Genomic DNA, 19,756 nt, shown 5'->3' with positions numbered 1-19,756 from the left:
GCTCCCCATCCAACCTGACACATCTTGAGAGGATCTACAGAGAAGAATGGGAGAAACTCCCCAAATACAGGTGTGCCAAGCTTGTAGCGTCATACCCAAGAAGACTCGAGGCTGTAATCGCTGCCAAAGGTTCTTCAACAAAGTACTGAGTAAAGGGTCTGAATACTTATGTAAATGTGTTATTTCAGTTTTTATTTTTAATACGTGTAAAAAATTCTAAAAAACATTTTTCTTTGTCATTATGTGGTATTGTGTGTAGATTCATGAGGGAAAAAACAATTTCATCGATTTTAGAATAAGGCTATAACGTAACAAAATGTGGAAAAAGGCGTCTGAATACTGAGGAGTGGACAATGGCCGTGCAAGGAGGGGGTGGGACGGGGAGAAGGGGGTAGGATTCTGGAAGGGTCCGTCCGTGTGTGTACTCAGCCAAGCCCAAAGGCACTTAGTAAAGCCCGGCCCCGAGCCAGCCATCTTCACTGTGTGTTTGCACAGGACATGCCACAGGAAGCTAAGACAACTGTTCGTGTTTGCCCAGCCTCGCCGACCCACTCTTAATACACCCGACAGCTGCATTTTTCCACTCCGCCGACAGTTTGTTTATCGCTTTTCTCCACATTTATCCTATGGAATCTGGGATCACTGGAATCGCTCGGACTTTCCAAGAAAATGCACATTGATATTGGAAGAAGTGAGTGTGGTAAGATGTTAAAAAGAGCACAAACTGCGGCCTCCTCTTGCAAAGACAGGTATACAGTAACATAATGGAAATGTTTGGAGAGAAATCTGGTCAGTATCAGCTGTTGCTTGTCGCCTACCTGCTAATAAAATCTTACCACAGAGGAGATGGGTCTTGGTCTTATAAGAGCAGATAACACTTGTCGAGTTTGCTGCAAATTCTTGCCTCATCGTTTGGCCCTGGAATTGGGTTGTGTCCCAAATGGCACTCTATTTCCTATATAGCGCATTACTTTTGACTAGAGCCCATAGTGCACTATATTGGAGATAGGTTGCAATTTGGGATGCAGCCTTTGTCGGAGGCCTCGCTTTCTTATCACCAGACTGAACTAATAACTATTTTAGCTCCGTCACTCTGAAACGTCCCGATAATCACCAGAGATACAGTATCAGCCACGTCCAGACCATGTCAAACTTTCCACACTATGACCTGTCAAGTCTCCATGAAATGTTTTTCCCCCTTCTTCCCTCTCTTTCAATGTTTCATTTCCTGCCTGTAGCAAGCAATCACCAACCACCAACCACCAGCCATTCAACTTTTCAGAAAATGCAACTATGAGACTATAGGCGAGACACTGTATTCTTCCTGTCCTAGAACGTTGTTATGCGAAATAGGTTGTAATCTGGAGGTGTACGCTGAGTGGTGTGTCGGAGTGTTGACAAGCACTGTCTGGAACGTATGATATACTAATGTGTTCCTGTGTTAATTGGGCTGTGTCTTGAATAAAGCGTGTTAATTGCATTCTAGGACAGGTGAGAAATCCGAGGCAGTGTCAATGAAATAGGTCAACCCCTCACACACACAGTATATGCTTTCACTGTTATATTACACTGGGCTACATTTGGATTGTTGTTGAAAAACCAACTTAAGTAAAGATATCAAAATATTAAGATATCATCATGTTTATGATGCAGGTTGCATGAACGTTGCATGGACGTTGCATGAACGTTGCATGGACGTTGCATGAACGTTGCATGGACGTTGCATCTGCCCGAGCAAACATAACGAGAGGTTAACACTGGGACCAAGAGTAAAACATAAATGAAAAGCGCAAGCGTGTGGATGATGTCGAATGTCAATGACAACAACTGTTCCTTTGGTGCGACATGTATACTTCCGTCATTTTCAGTGCTGTTTCGCGGCGGATATCCATATTTTTTGCCAAAAAACCGAGAGAGCTTTCAAACCTTGTTAGAGAAAGGTTTATGTTCTCGAATGGTAGGTAGGTGGGCTAAAAGCAACGGGCTGAACCTGTGAATGTCTCTTGCAGTGAAACACTGTCAGGGTTTTCCCCCTTCTCAATTCAAGTGAGTGAGGAAACAGTAAAGTCGCACAGAACAGATTCTCACCTCTTACTCACTCACTTGTTTCTCTCTTCTTCTAGTCAGATCCATCAATCAGCATTTCATGCAGTTTGGGTTTGAACTAGAGGTCTTCACAGGTTCAAAACATTGGACCCGTTCCAAAATGGAATTGGGGCTTTCCCACCCGGATCCGATATGAATATATGCTTGTTTTAAATATAGAGACCCGTTCCGAACAGACCCGAGGACAACTAGACCTGATCCTTATAGACCTGGTCGACTCCAGACCTGGTTTATTAACCGGAGCAGCTGATAAAGCATGAAAGGAGGGAGAGGGGTACCGCTCTAGCAGGCGTGGGAGGGGCCGTACTGTGAGCGAGTGACATGGGGAGCAGGAAGGAGAGAGGGAGAGGCAGCAACCAACCAAGCCGACTCATGCTATAGTAGACTAATATCTGCCATAACTAGGTTATTCATCATCAAATATGATTACATAGTACCTGTCTTGGACTGCATCAAACCAGGAGAAGCTAGTTAGCTAGCTATGCTAACTGATGCTGCAGTGCAAGCGCTCTCTCATCCTACAGTTACAAATAACATAATATAAAATAGCAGCCTGCCTACCTGATGGCTCTTGGTTGTTGTAGCCTATCCTTCTCTTTTAACTTTTTATTTATTTTCCGTCACTTTAATTTCATCTTCCATAAGTGGAATGGTATCAAATACATCCATTCCACTCACTCTGTTCCGGCCATTATTATGAGCCGTCCTCCCCTCAGCAGCCTCCTGTGATTAGATATCTCCTAACTTTTGCCACACATGGAGCGAGGCCCAATGACTGTAGCCTATTGCCGCTTATATGACTTATGATGGGCCAACAACAAGCTACACACAACACGCTCCACTCTCGTGAAAGGCAAGAGCAGCAGCATAAATGATCATATGTATCTCTCTCTCTCTACTGCAGCAGTCGCGTTCGAAACTGTAAGGGCCCTTTCGGAAAAGTCAGTTAAAATTACACATACCCTAGAACCGTGACAATCATATCAGTTCCTACCCAGACATTATTTAGGATTCTGGATCCGGACCCACTGTGGATCCGTGAAGACCTCTAGTTTGAATCACACGAAGTGCACTAAAACAATAAACGTTTGTCTTTCAAGTCACTATCTGTGCTGGAACACATCTGTTGGCAAGGCTCATTTTGGTTTCCATATCGCTGAGAGACATTACAGACACGGTGGCTGAAAAATAAAGTTCCCCCCCCCAGGGCCATCGTAATTTAGAGGGGGCACGAAGTACTTGTGGATGATGGGGGGTGGTCCGACAGGGGGCTTATCCCGCTCTGCAAGTTCGTACATTGTCATTTTTCATCCACCTGAAACAGCATTTTCCTGCAATCTAGAGCCATAATAATGATGCCTAATTCTGTCAATTTTAGTAAGCATATTAAGCATACCTCTTTACCTGTTGAATTGGCTTCTTTTTTGTTTAGCACTGTTTGGCGGTGAACCATTTCATGTGTTTGAAGGTAGAACTCCGCCTACCCGGCAGACCTAGAGCAAATCAAGTGCACATATAAGCCTACCGCTGACCAATCAGATAGGTCAGATCACTGTGCATGCACAGTTTTTAATATAGAGGAATATTTAACTTTCTCTGGTCATAGGAGTAACAACATTAATTGGCGCATGAGGCAGAAGTAATGCAGTTCGACTTAAGTTTCGCCATCAGCTGGAAGACTGTGCCTCCTTTTCTCAGTAGAGACAACATACCTCTTGACTTATTTTGTTGTGTTCCCACCCATCTACACACAATAATACCACATAATAACAAAGTGAAAACATGTTTTTGGACATTTTTGGAAACATTTCAGAAAATGAAATACAGAAATATCTCAGGTACATATGTATTCACACCCCCCTGAGTCAATACTTTGTAGAATAACCTTTGGCAGCGATTACAGCTGTGAGTATATCTGGGTAAGCCTCTAAGAGCTTTCCAGACCTGGATTGTGCAACATTTGCATATTATTATTTTCTAAAACTGAACCAGGTTTTCTTCTTGGATTTTGCCTGTGCTTAGCTGCATTCTGTAAAAAAAAAATACCGATTACAAGCATACCCATAACATGATGCAGCCACCACTAGACTTGAAAATATGGAGAGTGCTAATCAGTAATGTGTTGTATTGGATTTGCCCCAAACATAACACGTTGTATTCAGGACAAAAAGTGAATTGCTTTGCCACATTTTTTTGCAGTATTACTTTAGTGCCTTGTTGCAAACAGGATGCATGTTTTGGAATACTTTTATTTTGTACAAGCTTCCTTCGTTTCACTCTGTAAGTTAGGTTCGTATTGTGGAGTTACTACTATGTTGTTGATCCATCCTCAGTTTTATCCTACTGTATCACAGCCATTACAGTAACGGTTAATAAAGTCACTATTGGCTTCATGGTGAAATCCCTGAAAGGTTTCCTTCCTCTTCGGCAACTGAGTTAGGAAATATGCCTGTATCTTTGTAGTGACTGGGTGTATTGATACACCATCCAAAGTGTAATTAATAACTTCATCATGTTCAAAGGAATATTCAATGTCCTTTTATTACCCATCTACCAATATGTGACCTTCTTTGCAAGGCATTGGAAAACCTCACTGGTCTTTGTGGTTGAATCTGTGTTTAAAATGTACTGCTCGACTGAGGGACCTTACGGATAATTGTATATGTGGGGTACAGAGATGAGGTAGTCATTCAAAAATCATGTTAAACACTATTATTGAATACAGAGTTAGTCCATGCAATTTATTATGTGGCTATTTAAGGCAAATGTTTACTCCTGAACTTATTTAAGCTTGCCATAACAAAGGGGTTAAATAATTACTCACTCAAGACATTTCAGCTTTTCATTTTTAATTAATTTGAAAAAATTGCAACAACCTAATCCCATTTTGACATTATGAGATATTGTGTGTAGTCCAGTGACAAAATCTAAAATTAATCCTTTTTAAATTCAACAAAATGTGGAAAAAGTCAAGGAGCTGAATACTTTCTGAAGGCATTGTAAAACATTTAAATACAATTTTCAAAATGGTCTGAGAAGAACAACATTGGCAGGGCAATTCAAGTATAGCCAATAAGCAGTGATAGTGTATTGGGCCTATAGCCTACTGCACAAATCTCATTGCTACAGAACTGTTTTAAATTGGTTAATGATGTATAGGCTTAAAAAAATAATAATATCCTGAGCGGTAGATCTCGGCTTGCATTTTGACTCAGAAAGTGATCTGGACTCAGAAAAGGTTGGTGACCACTGGTCTAGGGGGTCTAGGCAATGACTCAAAGGTAAAGGAAGAGGTGCGAGGAGTGCAGTCCAAACAAAGAGGTTTTTATTAAGAAAAGGCTAATTAAATCCTTTGTCACTTTCACAAGGTTGGAGTAATACAATTTTCAACTACTTAAGACATTGGCTCGAATCTAGGCTGTGGCTTTAGATTTCGAGAAAATGAACAACTAAGGAAGAATTTTTCAGTTGTCTCATTGACTTCTTAAACCCACAACCTCGGCCTGGTCTGTTTGCTCTGTTCTACAAGCGTTACCGAAAGTCTTGCGATCTTGCACCTCTGGGTTTAGAAACTCTGTGCTGCAGTGTTGGCGGTGCCCCTGGTGGCATTACGAGGGACTGCAGCGTTGGCGGTGCCCCTGGTGGCATTACGAGGGACTGCAGCGTTGGCGGTGCCCCTGGTGGCATTACGAGGGACTGCAGCGTTGGCCGTGCCCCTGGTGGCACGGCGGTGACCTGCAGTGTTGGCGGTGCCCCTGTCGGCACGGCGGGGGACACGGAAGCAGCGGTTGTGGTGCGGAGGTGCACTGCGGCAGCAGAGTTGGCTAGGCTTGGCCCTGCTGGCTAGGCTTGGCCCTGCTGACTAAGCTTGGCCCTGCTGGCTTGGCTTGGCCCTTCTGCGCCACAGATGCACATTGATTCCTTAAGAACTTTTATGCCTTAGGAGTTTAGTACAACTGCCACACTGGAATTGTATCATAACCCTAAATATGCTTATCTGCATCTCTGCTAAAATCTGGGTAAAGGATTGAAAGGAATGTGAGTCCTATTCAGTACATGTAGTAATTGCTTGCTTTTCTAAAGTCTAGCAACCTTGCCAGCAGGCATGCCGGCTAAGCTAGTTAGACAAGCTACTCTAACTTGATTGATAGCCTGAAATGGCTTGGTTGCTAGTTATGAGGTTGGGAGATTGGGAGATTAGCTAGCTGTCTAGCTAGAGCCAACTTCATACAATTGCTAGGTGGCTAGTATTACTGAGGAACAACAAAACATGTTTGTTTATTTATTCATCAAGAAGGAATCAATCGGCTAAATAGCTTGATCAAATTAATTTACAAACATACCTCCTGCCCATCACCGGCAGCCAAAATCAAATCAAACTCGACACTCTCTCTCCTTCTTCACCGACGATACTGTCTGCATGCACTAAAGTATCTAGCATCCTGCCTAGCATATCTTTGCTCCATGGTGCACCTTGGAAGGAACCACTTACTAGGGAGAATGGGGGGGGGGGGGCTCTTTGCCTGGTCCATTCAATGTCTGCAAAATACCACTGACAGATCTTCAAATAAATAATTATGATAAAGTTTAGTAATTCATTTAACATCTGAATATGTTTTAAACAGGACAAATCTGAGGGGGCACATGCCCTTGTGCCCCCTATACCCACCCAAATCATTCTCTTCCCCCCTCAAAACCTCTCGCCCTCTCCACCCGCCAAAAAAACAAGTTCCCTGAATATAAAACAGCTATGGAGAGAGCGAGACGGAAAGACAGAGAGAGAGAAAGAGAGAGCGAGAGCAAGAGAGCAAAAATGAGAGAACATTAGAGAGAGAGGGACAGAAAGAGAGAGAACGAGAAGGGGAAAGCGAGAGAGGTGCTACTGGGGGGGGACCCCACTGTTTCCTGAGGGGTATCGTTTTAAGCACCCTGGTACACCACCCAAGCACCCTCCCCCTACATCAAGAACAGGATAACTTTAGATCAAGGGGCCAGAGGTTGGCACTACACTGTGTGTGCTTCAACAGCAATGACAATAATGAGAGTTAATATGACTTTGCGAGGGGCAAGCATACAGGGGGGTCCAACACTGTCTGTGCTTCAACAGCAATGACAATAATGAGAGTTAATATGACTTTGCGAGGGGCAAGCATACAGGGGGGTACAACACAAATCACCATGTAGACCTTTAATTTCTTGTCATTACAGAATGTGACTATGATTCACTTACTGTGCAGCATAGCTGTGATGATTATGCATGCAAATGATTTAAATGATCTATGCAAATGTGTCTTAATGCATTACATCTTGAATTGTAATTAATTCCGATTAATGAATAGTACACTTTATGTACATAAAAAGTGGCTAAAGCTATTGATATAACAAGAGTATTATGTAGCAATCCCAGTATACAATACACTGATATGTTTCACCCAATTACCAAAAGCAAACGGGTATGAATCTAATTTGGATGCAGGTGATAAAACTAAAACGATTCTAACTATTTTGAGAATTTTTTTACATTAAACTTCGCAAACTGTCACTGCTTCAAATAGTGATGCCATGACACTAATGCTACGAGTCAGGGCTAAAGCATGGAGAGCTGTGGGATTGCAGGCTGCAGCAGTGTAGGCCTTGGCATTGTGTCTGTGTGGCTCTTTCTTCTGCAGGTTAAACTGGAGTCCAGGCTCAATCCCTTAGGACCCGATTCTTATTTACTGCAGGCATTACTGGATCCCTTTCCTATTGTTTATAGAGCCAGCAACCTTTCACAGTAAATGGCCTAGTCACAGTCCCAGCCACTGTCTGTGACTAGAAATATGCCAGGTAGGCCTATATAAAAGCAGGACAGCTATCAATTAGGTTAACACTGGCATGGCATCGAAATAAAGGCAGGTTTGTTCTTTTTAGATGTCTTCTTTTTTTGCCCGTTCAAATTATGTGAAAGATATGAGAAGCACGTTGACATAACCATCTCTCCTCCGTAACTGCTACTTTTCTCTCGTCCAAAAATATGATTGACTCGCTTAAAATGCATTAAAAAAATAAGATTTTTATGAAACTGATCGCAGTTCCTTGTTGCTCCTTGTTGCTATTTGTTGTTGTGTTTTGAATAAATAAGTCATACCACAACGACGAGGGGAGGCTGGCTAGAAATCATTTTCCGAGGTAATGTTGTAGGCACTGTGCGGAAGGCAATTTCAGCTCAGCTTCCCCAGAGAATGACTCTGTACTTATCATTAACTCAGAGATATAATCTGCTCCAGGCTACCTGATTTCCCCCCCATAACCTTTTGACATTGCCACTGCCGGCAACGTAAATAAAGAGATGTTCGGGCACATTGGAGGAATGCCTGATTAATATCAGGAAGCGGTGACAACCATTCAACTAGTACAGAACATGAACGAACTGTACTGTACATCCAGCGAATGTAGCCTACTGTACGAACTACCCCCAAATGTATGTGTACTTTTTTCATTTTACAATATTTTAGTTTGAGGTGGTTTTGGTTGAGTGTGATGTACGGTGGCCTGTTGGAGTACTACCAGAGCCAGTGGAGCTACAGAATGATTTTTGTGTGTGCTCTTCTGCCTGGCATTCCTTCAGTTACAGTATGCATGGGTTAACGCTTTTCCAGGGAGAATAGTAGTTCTTGCTCGGATTCGCCAGCCAGCAAAATGTATGAATGTAAAACACCCAAGACCGCTTACTTCCAGTTAATTCACTTTTCTGTGTACAGAATGTGGTAATGCTAGAATAACAATTCATTTTCTATTTCCATTAAGGTCATGTTACAAGAGAAGGGGAAGAAATAAGACGTTCTGTGAGATTAAACATGAGAAAGACCACCCCCCCCACTGTGGTCATATTTGGACTATTCCATCAACAATTGTATTATGTAGATATGGGTGAAATTGGAATGTCCCACAGGATAATAGGGGTTATGTATAGTTTTGTATCTGCCATATTTGTAAAAAGCAGTTAAACGATACTCAAATAGCATTGAGTACCTTGTGGTGGCTAATTGGGATTGAGGAAGTCAGCCTTAATCAGGGCAGTTCTTACTGTGTGGACTTCAGAGTGTACATTATATATGGTGTATGGAGGAAACACTGGAAAAATTGTACACCTGAGGCTTACTCCCATTAAATCATATGCTCCATAGATCTTGCCTCGAGGCATAACACCAATTAGAAATGCATGACACACACACACACACACACACGCCACCATAGAGTGTTACGACTAACAGAGCCACAATACCTTTGTCCGTATACTTTTGTATACACTGTACTGTATACTTACGTAGTGCAAATATGTACAGTACACTACATCTCCGCCACTGAATTTCCAATCCAACCCATCTAATTATATATCCGGGTCCCCTTTCTGACACATTGATGTTGGAGGAGGATCTGGAGAAAATTGGAGCAGCTAGCTAGATACAGTAATCTATCCAACTTCATTTCACAGAAGTGAGTCTGCCTCGGGGTATGCACAAGTCATAATACATTTGACAAATAGTCTCTCAACGAAACATGCATTTGTGAAGAAGTAGTGTCCCTTTAGCGCTGGTATGCGCCAAGTGTATGGAGCTATACTGAACAAACAATACACCCACTCATGGAGGAGAGAGAGAGGTGGAGGGATACAGAGAGGCTTCAAAAAGATTAGGAGAGAATCTGGGGCTAAAAGTGAGGATGACTCACGGCGAAGTGCAGTGACAATGTGTGCATCCCAAATGGCACCATATTCCCTATATAGTGCACTACTTTTGACCAGAGCCTTATGGGGGACCCCTTCATTGCTTTTCTGAAGACAAAGGAATTCTCCGGTTGGAACATTATTGAAGAATTATGTTAAAAACATCCTGAAGATTGATTCAATACAACATTTGACATGTTTCTACTGACTGTTACGGAACTTTTTGACATTTCGTCTGCTTTTAGTGAACGCGCTTCGTGACTTTGGATTTGTTAACCAAACGCGCTAACAAAAGTAACTATTTGGACATAAATGATGGACATTACCGAACAAAACTGACATTTCTTGTGGAAGTGGGAGTCCTGGGAGTGCATTCCGATGAAGATCAGCAAAGGTAAGTGAAGATTTATAATGCTTTTATGACTTTTGTTGACTGCATAATATGGCGGCTATATTTGTGTCTTGATTGGGCTCTGAGCGTCGACCTCAGATTATTGCATGGTTTTTGCTTTTTCCGTAAAGCTTTTTTGAAATCTGACACAGCGGTTGCATTAAGGAGAAGTGCATCTAAAATTCCATGCATAACAGTTGTATCTTTTAGCAATGTTTATTATGAGTATTCCTGTAAATTGATGTGGCTCTCTGCAAAATCAAAGGATGTTTTGGAACTTCTGAACGTAAGGCGCCAATGTAAACTCAGATCTTTGGATATAAATATGAACTTCACCGAACAAAACATACATGTATTGTGTAACATGAAGTCCTATGAGTGTCATCTGATGAAGATCATCAAAGGTTAGTGATTAATTTTATCTATATTTCTGCTTTTTGTGAATCCTCTCTTTGGCTGAAAAAATGGCTGTGTTATTCTGTGAATAGGCACTCACCTAACATAATCGTTTGGTTTGCTTTCATCGTAACGCCTTTTCGAAATCGGACACTGTGGCTGGACAACAAGTGTATCTTTAAAATGGTGTAAAATACATGTATGTTTGAGGAATTTTAATAATGGGGTTTCTGTTGTTTTGAATTTGGCGCCCTGCAGTTTCACTGGCTGTTGAAGAGGTGGGACGCTAACGTCTCACGTACCCTAGAGAGGTTTTAAGTTCCTGACATTATTAACCCTATTGTGGCTTTTTGGTGTTTATGACCTGTATGTGTATCTGTACATTGCTGCCATTTTACCTGAGGCCTGGTTTATAGTAAACCAGCAGGAAAGCAGACACCTCACTTTAGCACGTTAGCATGTTAGCTAGCACAGGAAGTAGCCTACATGCTGTTTATACACGATGGCCTGGTTTCCATAGCCACTTCCGGTTCAGCTGCAACACTGTAAGACATTGTATCAGTCATAGTTAGGAGGGTCAATTCTATACAATTACTAAAATGTCTGTGATAACTCACTCCCATATGGTAGTCTCATAGACAGCACACATCTACAGTTTCATAAATGTTAAAAGATTGATCCAAATGTGAACTGTCATAAAAAAATATATTAGTTTTGCCACTTAAGGTGCACTGTGACAGTGCACAGATAGTATGCCACAATGTACAGTGTGGACACGCGTCAATTTAGTAATGTCAAGGCTATATGATGCTCTCCATGGAACTTAACCCCATCTCCTCTTACCCAACATGGCAAAATTAGTGCAAACAAGAGTTCATTGAATCATGGGGCCCAAATCATAGAAAGGCAATACACATTTGATCTTAAAGGACTACAAGTGTGTGACAGTGCAAAGGGATTAAAAACAACATTATATTGCTAAGAAGAATAGCTATCATATACGGCCTTATGCTAGGCAAACACAATTCATTCATATCATCCACTATCTGGGAGCACTGTAGCTTTGTATTTACTGACAAAATGTTTACATAACTTTTAGATTGACCACAGCATTGACAGGCAGCCAGATTCGATCAACTGTCAACTGGTGCGGGACATAATGGATAGCAAAATCCAGATGCCTCTGAGCCATCACTGGCTTCAATATAAACAAAACTTCATTGTGGTGTTGTTTATATAAAGAAGACTTGTGCTATAAGTTGCTTCAATATCAAGCATGATATTATTAGGTAGCCTATAAATGGAGAGCATTGGGCCAAATGGAAAATTAACAAAGCAGCTCTTTTAATGCTTAATGCATATATTTTTTAAGGTTTGAGATCTTATAATAGTTTCTGTTTGACTGAGGAAATCTAATTATAACAGAGCTTATAGACAAACTGGACCAGTATTGCGAAACAATATCATTGCCACCGCTGTCTACATAAGCTTCATGCTTTTTTAAATTCAAAATATGGCGAGCTACTTCTGGTGTCATTATTGTACAATCTAATTACAAAATTGAGGCCTTTAGAAACATATACTCAATCGTATTTTATAACTGGTAGTTCTTTCTGTGAGCAAAACACTGTCCTATCGGCTATAGTACGCACTAGAAATTCTCAGGCTGGCATATCTTAACTGTTTGCAAAGGGAACATATAAGGAAGCGGACGTAAGTAATGTACACACGATAAATTCGAATCTAGACTAAAAATCAACATGAGGAAGAATGTTTGGAATATATGTTCAAGATGTTGTGGGAAAAAAAATGTGAGCTCGATGCGGTATAGGCGAATGCGTAATATGGAACATATGGATAGACGCAAAGGTACACATGGCGAACCAATCATGCATTTTTACAATGTGGGATGAAAATAATGTCTCATAAATGTTTGGCTTCAACTGCTTTGTTCGTTTTTTTAGCTTTCCTCCACCCAGTAACTGTTGAGAGAAACTTTGCCAGCAGGTGCAGTTTTTATCCCAAGGGCAATAAACTCATTAGGAATAGTTCCCATTTCTGCTCCAATCAAATATGATTACGTGTCATGGCTATCATGCATCCATGTACATATAGCCTATGAATATGTGAGATCAAGGATAAATAGATGCGAAAAGGATAATAGTAGGCAAAGCGTTCACATATTGCGTTACCAGTAGCCTACCATTGGCAATAAGACATAGGCATATAGGCTAGTCTACCCTAAACATAGTGAATTCCCATTGTGTATCATGATGGTTTTTCTGATTATTTCTTAGTATGTGTAAATGTGTTATGCAGAGTGGCTTTGGTATGAATTAGTCATTGTTACTTTTACCATGTGGGGAATGCAGTTATTACCTATTGTGTAAAATAGGTCATGAAATAAAAGAATGTTCTTCTGCAGGGAAAAACTTAGGCGTAATTTTGCATGAATTATGAGCAGTTGAAAGTACACCCTGACAACTGTGAGCAATTACGTCCGTATTCGTATACAATTTAGCTATTCGTTTGCGCTGGATAGGACAGGCATCGTACGCACCATATTTCTGCATGGGACTCTACAGCACCGCGCCTTTAACTACAATTTATATACACGGTGAAAGGTTTCGCCACTTGCTCATAGCAATACACCTTTTGAGGTAACATCTCCGATGATATCAACTTCCAAAGAGTTACTGCGGAGCAGTAGGCTACAAAGATGCAGGAAAGTTTCAGGAAATGCATTAGTCTCAATTATGAAATGTTCTTTGAAGGCTGTATGCAATGCATATCATGATACTATATTTCAGATGAAGTCACATTTGTCAATATGCGTGGTTGATAAATGCAGTATAGCCGCATGCAACACATTTGCGCAACTGAAAAAAGGATGTAACATCCAATCTAAATGTATAGCCTTACAAATGAGTATTTAATAGTAATTACCTTGTTGCAGTGATAATAGTCCAAAGAGGTCAGGCAACTTGAATCAGTTGGTAATGTACATGAGCCCACGCTTGAAGGGGGTGCTGGATAAAATCTCACGTCCATCTCAGGGTCCGCAAGACTGACGGCATGAAAGCAGCGCCAATGCCTGTGACTCTCTCTCTCTCTATATATATCTATCTCTCTCCCTATTTCTCTCGCTCTCTCTCTCTACTGTTTTACCAAACAAAAAGAAACAGAATGCTTGAAAGAAAAAGGGGTTGATTCTCTCAAAACACTCTCCTCACATCCGCTGGTGCTCTCACTTCAACACTATCAAGCTTCTGCAATGATGCTATATCGATAAATACATATATTTGTGTTCGCAGCAGGAAAAATACTCTCAAAGTTCACTTTGCGGAAAAAAACGTAGATGTTTCAGCAACTAAACATGAAACAACGTTGACTGAAATAGTTTACAACAACTCAGCATCAACGTTGCATGCAAAAGATATAGCCAAAATAGTTCTATGTTCTCCCAAAAACGTTCGGCTGTTTCTATTTTCCAGTCGCGCGCTCACTCCCTGTCTGCTTTGTCATGTAGGAGTGTTTATCCATGTGTTCACTTCGAGTTATAGTTCGACTACTTCTTTCCATACCGAATGCCATGCGACCTCTACCGATAACAGAGGGAATAGGGGGAGAAGAAGAGAAAGAGCGAGATTAAGGGGGAGGGGAGATACAGTATCAGACTGATTGACAACCGATCCAGTTCCACTGCGGTTCGGAGAAATCATAGTTTATGGAGATGATGTAGCTATGAAAACATAGCCAGACGATTCGGATAGCCTACCCAACGGCCAATTTAGGGCTCTCTATAGGCTAAGTTAATGTCATAGATATTGACCCCAACCTCCTTTTTACTTTACTTTTAAGGCTAGCAATACGCTAAATGGTAATAGGGACAAGTGCAGGTATTTTTGCAACAACAACAAAACTTAATAAGACCTACATATTAATTGTGGGACATATGCCTGTCTCTAACACACCCAACGCATCTAATCAATTTATCATCAAGACCTTGATCAGTGCAGTGGAATCATGAGTTTTAGTGGTGGAACAATATCCCAGGGTTAGACTGGGACCAGAAATCCTCCTGGGCATTTCTGATACACCTGCCCATTAGCCCGGTGTGTTTAATGGGACAGCAACCAGTTAGCCAAATGATTATCATTCTGCGCAAAAATCATGACAGTTGCGGGGCTGGACATTTCTTAATTAACACACTCATGGGCCGCTTCTGCGTCGCTTCTCTGGCTCTTTTTTAACCAAAATATGAAATGTTCTCCGGTGAGACCAGCCCATGCACCTGCTTTATTGCCAGTCCGTTTTTTGTTCATCCTGTAGCTTTCCATGGACCAGGGTGGGTAACTACTGCTGTAGTGTAGAGATGTTGTGCATTATAGTTTGTTTGTCAATGTCAATGTCCAATTGCAAGAACTACAAACAGCTTTCTCAGTTAACTCAGTACTATGTATCATTGGCTGTGTTTACACCTATGTATCAATGGCTGTGTTTACACAGGCAGCCCAAATCTGATGTTTTGTACAAAATACCAATTAGTGGAAAAGATCAGACACTGCAGCTCTACATTGTAGCCTACCTCCCCTTTGTGATAATCTCGAGTCTACTCTTGATACAGAAAATTTGGACCAGTGTACATTTGGTGTTCTATATCTATGTATTTACCGTGGCAATAGAAATGTAGCAACACTTAGATTCAGCAAGTTAAAGGTACGCATTTCAGTAGCTTCATTATGTCACTCAAAACACGATGCCGTGTTAAATGTTGGATTAGGGGAGACGAATCTGGTTTATCTGGGGACCTGTCATTTTTTACATTCTTCACTGTCCTTCTTTGACGAACCAGTTTGCACATATTTGGGTCACAGTGAATTTTAGCACCGAATTAGCACTAAATGCAGTTTATCATGATGAATATAGTTTAGGTTTGACACAAAAGAGAAATAATATTTTATGGTGTCTAACATTTAGAGATAGACAGGTTAACTGTGAACTGATTAACACTGACAACTATTTCTAACTGCAACAAGGTCTTACGTAACGTGGTAGTTTACTCAATAGGTACCCTGATGAAGACAGCTTACCTGTCGAAACGTTGGTAAATTAAATACTTTTTGCATCTGAGCTCCTAGAGTGTGCGGCTCTCCTTTATTTTTAAGTTTTCTACTCCGCTAGCCAGCACCTCGCCTAAATAGGTGTGTGTTTCTTTTTCTTCTAGTTTACTCAATAGAAAATTTTCTGGACACAATTGTTTTGCACATCAATATTCTGTTTTCTGCCAAATTGTGATAGATATCTTTGATGATGAGTCAATCAGTAGTAAACTCAGCAAAAAAAGAAACGTCCTCTCACTGTCAACTGCGTTCATTTTCAACAAACTTAACATGTGTAAATATTTGTATGAACATAACAAGATTCAACAACTGAGACACAAACTGAACAATTTAATGTGTCCCTGAACAAAGGGGGGGTCAAAATCAATAGTAACAGTCAGTATCTGGTGTGGCCACCAGCTGCATTAAGTACTGCAGTGCATTTCCTCCTCATGGACTGCACCAGGTTTGCCTGGTCTTGCTGTGAGATGTTACCCCACTCTTCCACTAAGGCACCTGCAAGTTCCCGGACATTTCTGGAGGGAATGGCCCTAGCCCTCACCCTCCGATCCAACAGGTCCCAAACGTGCTTAATCCGACCATCACCCCTGCTGAGACAAAACCGCGACTCGTCAGTGAAGAGCACTTTTTGCCAGTCCTGTCGGTTCCAGCAATGGTGGGTTTGTACCCATAGGCGACGTTGTTGCCGGTGATGTCTGGTGAGGACCTGCCTTACAACAGGCCTACAAGGCCTCAGTCCAGCCTCTCGCAGCCTATTGCGGACAGTCTGAGCACTGATGGAGTGATTGTGCGTTCATGGTGTAACTCGGGCAGTTGTTGTTGCCATCCTGTACCTGTCCTGCAGGTGTGATGTTCGGATGTACCGGTCCTGTGCAGGTGTTGTTACAGGTGGCCTGCCACTGCGAGGACGATCAGCTGTACGTCCTGTCTCACTGTAGCGCTGTCTTAGACGTCTCTCAGGATGGACAGTACAATTTATTGCCCTGGCCAATCTGCAGTCCTCATGCCTCCTTGCTTTCTTTTGGTGTTTTTCATAGTCAGTAGAAAGGTCTCTTTAGTGTCCTAAGTTTTCATAACTGTGACCTTAATTTCCAACCGTCTGTAAGCTGTTAGTGTCTTAGACGACCATTCCATAATTGTTTATGGTTCATTGAACAAGCATGGGAAACAGTGTTTAAACTCTTTACAATGAAGATCTGTGAAGTTATTTGGATTTTTATTAATTATTTTTGAAAGACAGGGCCCTGAAAAAGAGATGTTTCTTTTTTTGCTGAGTTTATATGTATTTTATTTGAAGAGTCTACTTGCAAAAACTGTGATATGTGGAAGTCGCTCTGGATATGATTGTCTGCTAAATTACAAAATAAAAAAATATGAAATTGGGTAGATTGGTAGAAAAAAGCGAGACATAAAAGGGCAGCAGATCTCCCAGTGAGCCTTTGCATAGCCATGCAATTCAATTCAAGGAGCGGCTTTCACTGAGAATACAGTAGATGTCCTTTTCTATCAGAGTCCCTATATCCTCCGGAGTGTTGATAGATATGACCTGGGAGATAACACAGCAATGGCATTGCAGCACCTCAGCACTGACCCAGCCACACATCCCTGGTCCAACCTAGCCCATCCACACAGCCGACTAAACAGGATGAAAACATTGCATGCGCACATCACAAAGCAACCGAGAGGAAAAATAACATCACTTACAGCTAAGTGTTTATCTTGCTCTCCCTCTCTCTAAGAATAAGAAACAACAAGAATAAACTACACTGTGTGCATGTGTGTGTACATATGTGCATTTGTGTACCTCCATTCAGGTGTGTGTGTGTGTTTCTATGTGCCTGCATGTGTGTGTGTGGACGGGAGTGAACTCTCATTGTCATCACAGTGGGTGACTTGTTGCCCCCCCCACCCTCCCCTTAGGAACAGGCCTTCATCAGTATGGCTATTACTCAGCGTGGTGGCACAGGCCCTGGGGTGCGAACTTGTTTAATACCAGCGACAGATGGGTCGCTCAGTGGGCATGCCGAGCTCGCCTACTATTGGCTGCAGCTAGCTCTAGCCATTGGCGAGGCTAGCTCTAGCGACTCAGGCCAGCGGAGGGGTTAACTGGCACAGGGATACCAAAATGGCTTCATGGCAATGGAATGTGTAGTGCCCCAGCATCCCTCACTACTAGCCTGGGAGAGAAAGAGAGAGAGAGAGAGAGAGAGAGGGAGGGAGAGAAAGAGAGAGTCAGAAAGTGTGTGTGAAGAGAGAGAGAGAGAGAGAGAGAGAGAGAGAAAGAAAGAAAGAAAGAAAGAAAGAAAGAAAGAGAAAGAGAGGAGAGGGAGAGAGAGAACCCATCCCACATGGCCACTGAACTCTAAAAACGTGTATTATTTAAGAACAATTGATGGAGGATGGGTTCCTCCCCAACGACGGAAACTAATTATTACCACAACTTAATTTTCCTTTAATTACCAGCACTTTGGCAATTAGCGGCAGAACAAATGCAGTCCCATTTGTATTGCCTCGATAAGAGCTGAGGCTGTCATTAGGAAATAGTAAAACATTAAATATGGCCCATTAAAGGATAGCACGTTGTATTTTGGATGATGTCAGCATTTAGTTTCTGATTCTGTCTCTTAATAGATTGGAACCTGAGCATATATGATTTTCTATTATATTTCCCAGGTCCAGTTTGAAATTAACTGTGAATTAATTATTCTGTGAAAATTAAGAAGTCAAAATGACTTTAAGTACTAGAAAGCAAAGTCTAATAAGTGTTCACAAATACAAACAAAGAAATCAAGTGTAAAGTAATACATTATACATATGAGTAGTGCTTCATTTTACAGCCTGGTTTAAGCTGGTATTTACCTGGTATAACATTGTAACGATCGTCCTGGAAAGAAGGTGACCAAAACACAGCGTAGTAAGTTTTCATTGTAATTTCATAAAATAACCTGAACACTGAAACAACAAAAACAACAAAGAGAGTGAACAAAATGAAACAGTTCTGTCTGGTGCAACAACACAAAACAGAAAACAACTACCCACAACACACAGGTGGAAAAAAGCTACCTAAGTATGGTTCTCAATCAGAGACAACGATAGACAGCTGCCTCTGATTGAGAACCACACCCGGCCAAACACACAGAAAAGAAAACATAGAACACCAGACATAGAATGCCCACCCCAACTCACGCCCTGACCAAACCAAAATAGAGACATAAAAAGGATCTCTAAGGTCAGGGCGTGACAAACATTTAACTAAGAAACTATACTTCAACTGATAATAATCTCTCTTAGATGACTGGAGCTAATACAGGTAAGCTGTAGCTTTCTCGTTGGTTTATCTAATGTGTGGCCCTTTCATCTGTAACAAATAAGCAGCGTTATGCAAGTGTTATTTATTTAATGTCATGATGATAAGACCATCAGTACCCTCGGTGGTTATTAGAGCCGAAGTTGTCAAGATGCAGTTGCATCACAGGCTACTTCCTCCTATAAGAGGGTTCACCTGTCTTACTGCATCTTAAGTATTTATAACCATTCTCTTATAGACTTAAGTTGAGCAATCACTGACAGTTTCAGCACCGAAAGTCACTTCTCAACTTAAGCGTATGAGAAAATTGTTATAAATACTTACATTATTTTCCATCTCTAAACATAATGGTGTACTTATGTTGCAGAGGCGTATTAATTTACGAACAGGCCCAACTTAATTTTGAATGTTCCGTTCATTTACCTTTTACTTTGAGATCATCTATTAGTTATCTAAACAGTGATCCCACATTTAGCTGTATATTGCCATAAATGGCTGTTTGAAATACAGCAAACAGCCCAATGGTAAACAGGAAATACTTCAAAGGCTCCATTAGGCAAGGCAATGAGTCACTAATGATCAGAATCTGCAGTGAAAGCCTTATTTCACTATAATTCACAGTACATGTATGGCATTCAATGCAGACTTTCTCTCCATGCTCAAAACCAGCGCTGTTATTCAAAGAAGTTATAATTGTAAATCCTGTATACTGAAGGGAATGTGATTTT

The 19,756-nt window shown here is 41.3% G+C and overlaps 1 protein-coding gene across 3 annotated transcripts in view; it reads right to left on the bottom strand.

Moving 5' to 3' along the window:
- LOC120064355 (TOX high mobility group box family member 2-like) overlaps positions 1–14,104 on the bottom strand; it is a 136,857-nt gene extending 122,753 nt beyond the window's left edge. For all 3 annotated transcript variants that reach the window (XM_039014884.1, XM_039014901.1, XM_039014893.1), the window contains exon 1: positions 13,545–14,104. In XM_039014884.1, coding sequence (XP_038870812.1) covers positions 13,545–13,649 — 105 coding nt within the window. In that variant the 5' untranslated portion in view covers positions 13,650–14,104. The remainder of the gene's footprint in view (positions 1–13,544) is intronic.
- Positions 14,105–19,756: the final 5,652 nt, after the last annotated feature.

The sequence above is a fragment of the Salvelinus namaycush genome, chromosome 2, assembly GCF_016432855.1.
Source record: "Salvelinus namaycush isolate Seneca chromosome 2, SaNama_1.0, whole genome shotgun sequence".
NCBI lineage: Eukaryota > Metazoa > Chordata > Actinopteri > Salmoniformes > Salmonidae > Salvelinus > Salvelinus namaycush.
The sequence above is the reverse complement of the archived record's forward strand: the minus strand, read 5'-3'. Positions and strand labels throughout refer to the sequence as shown.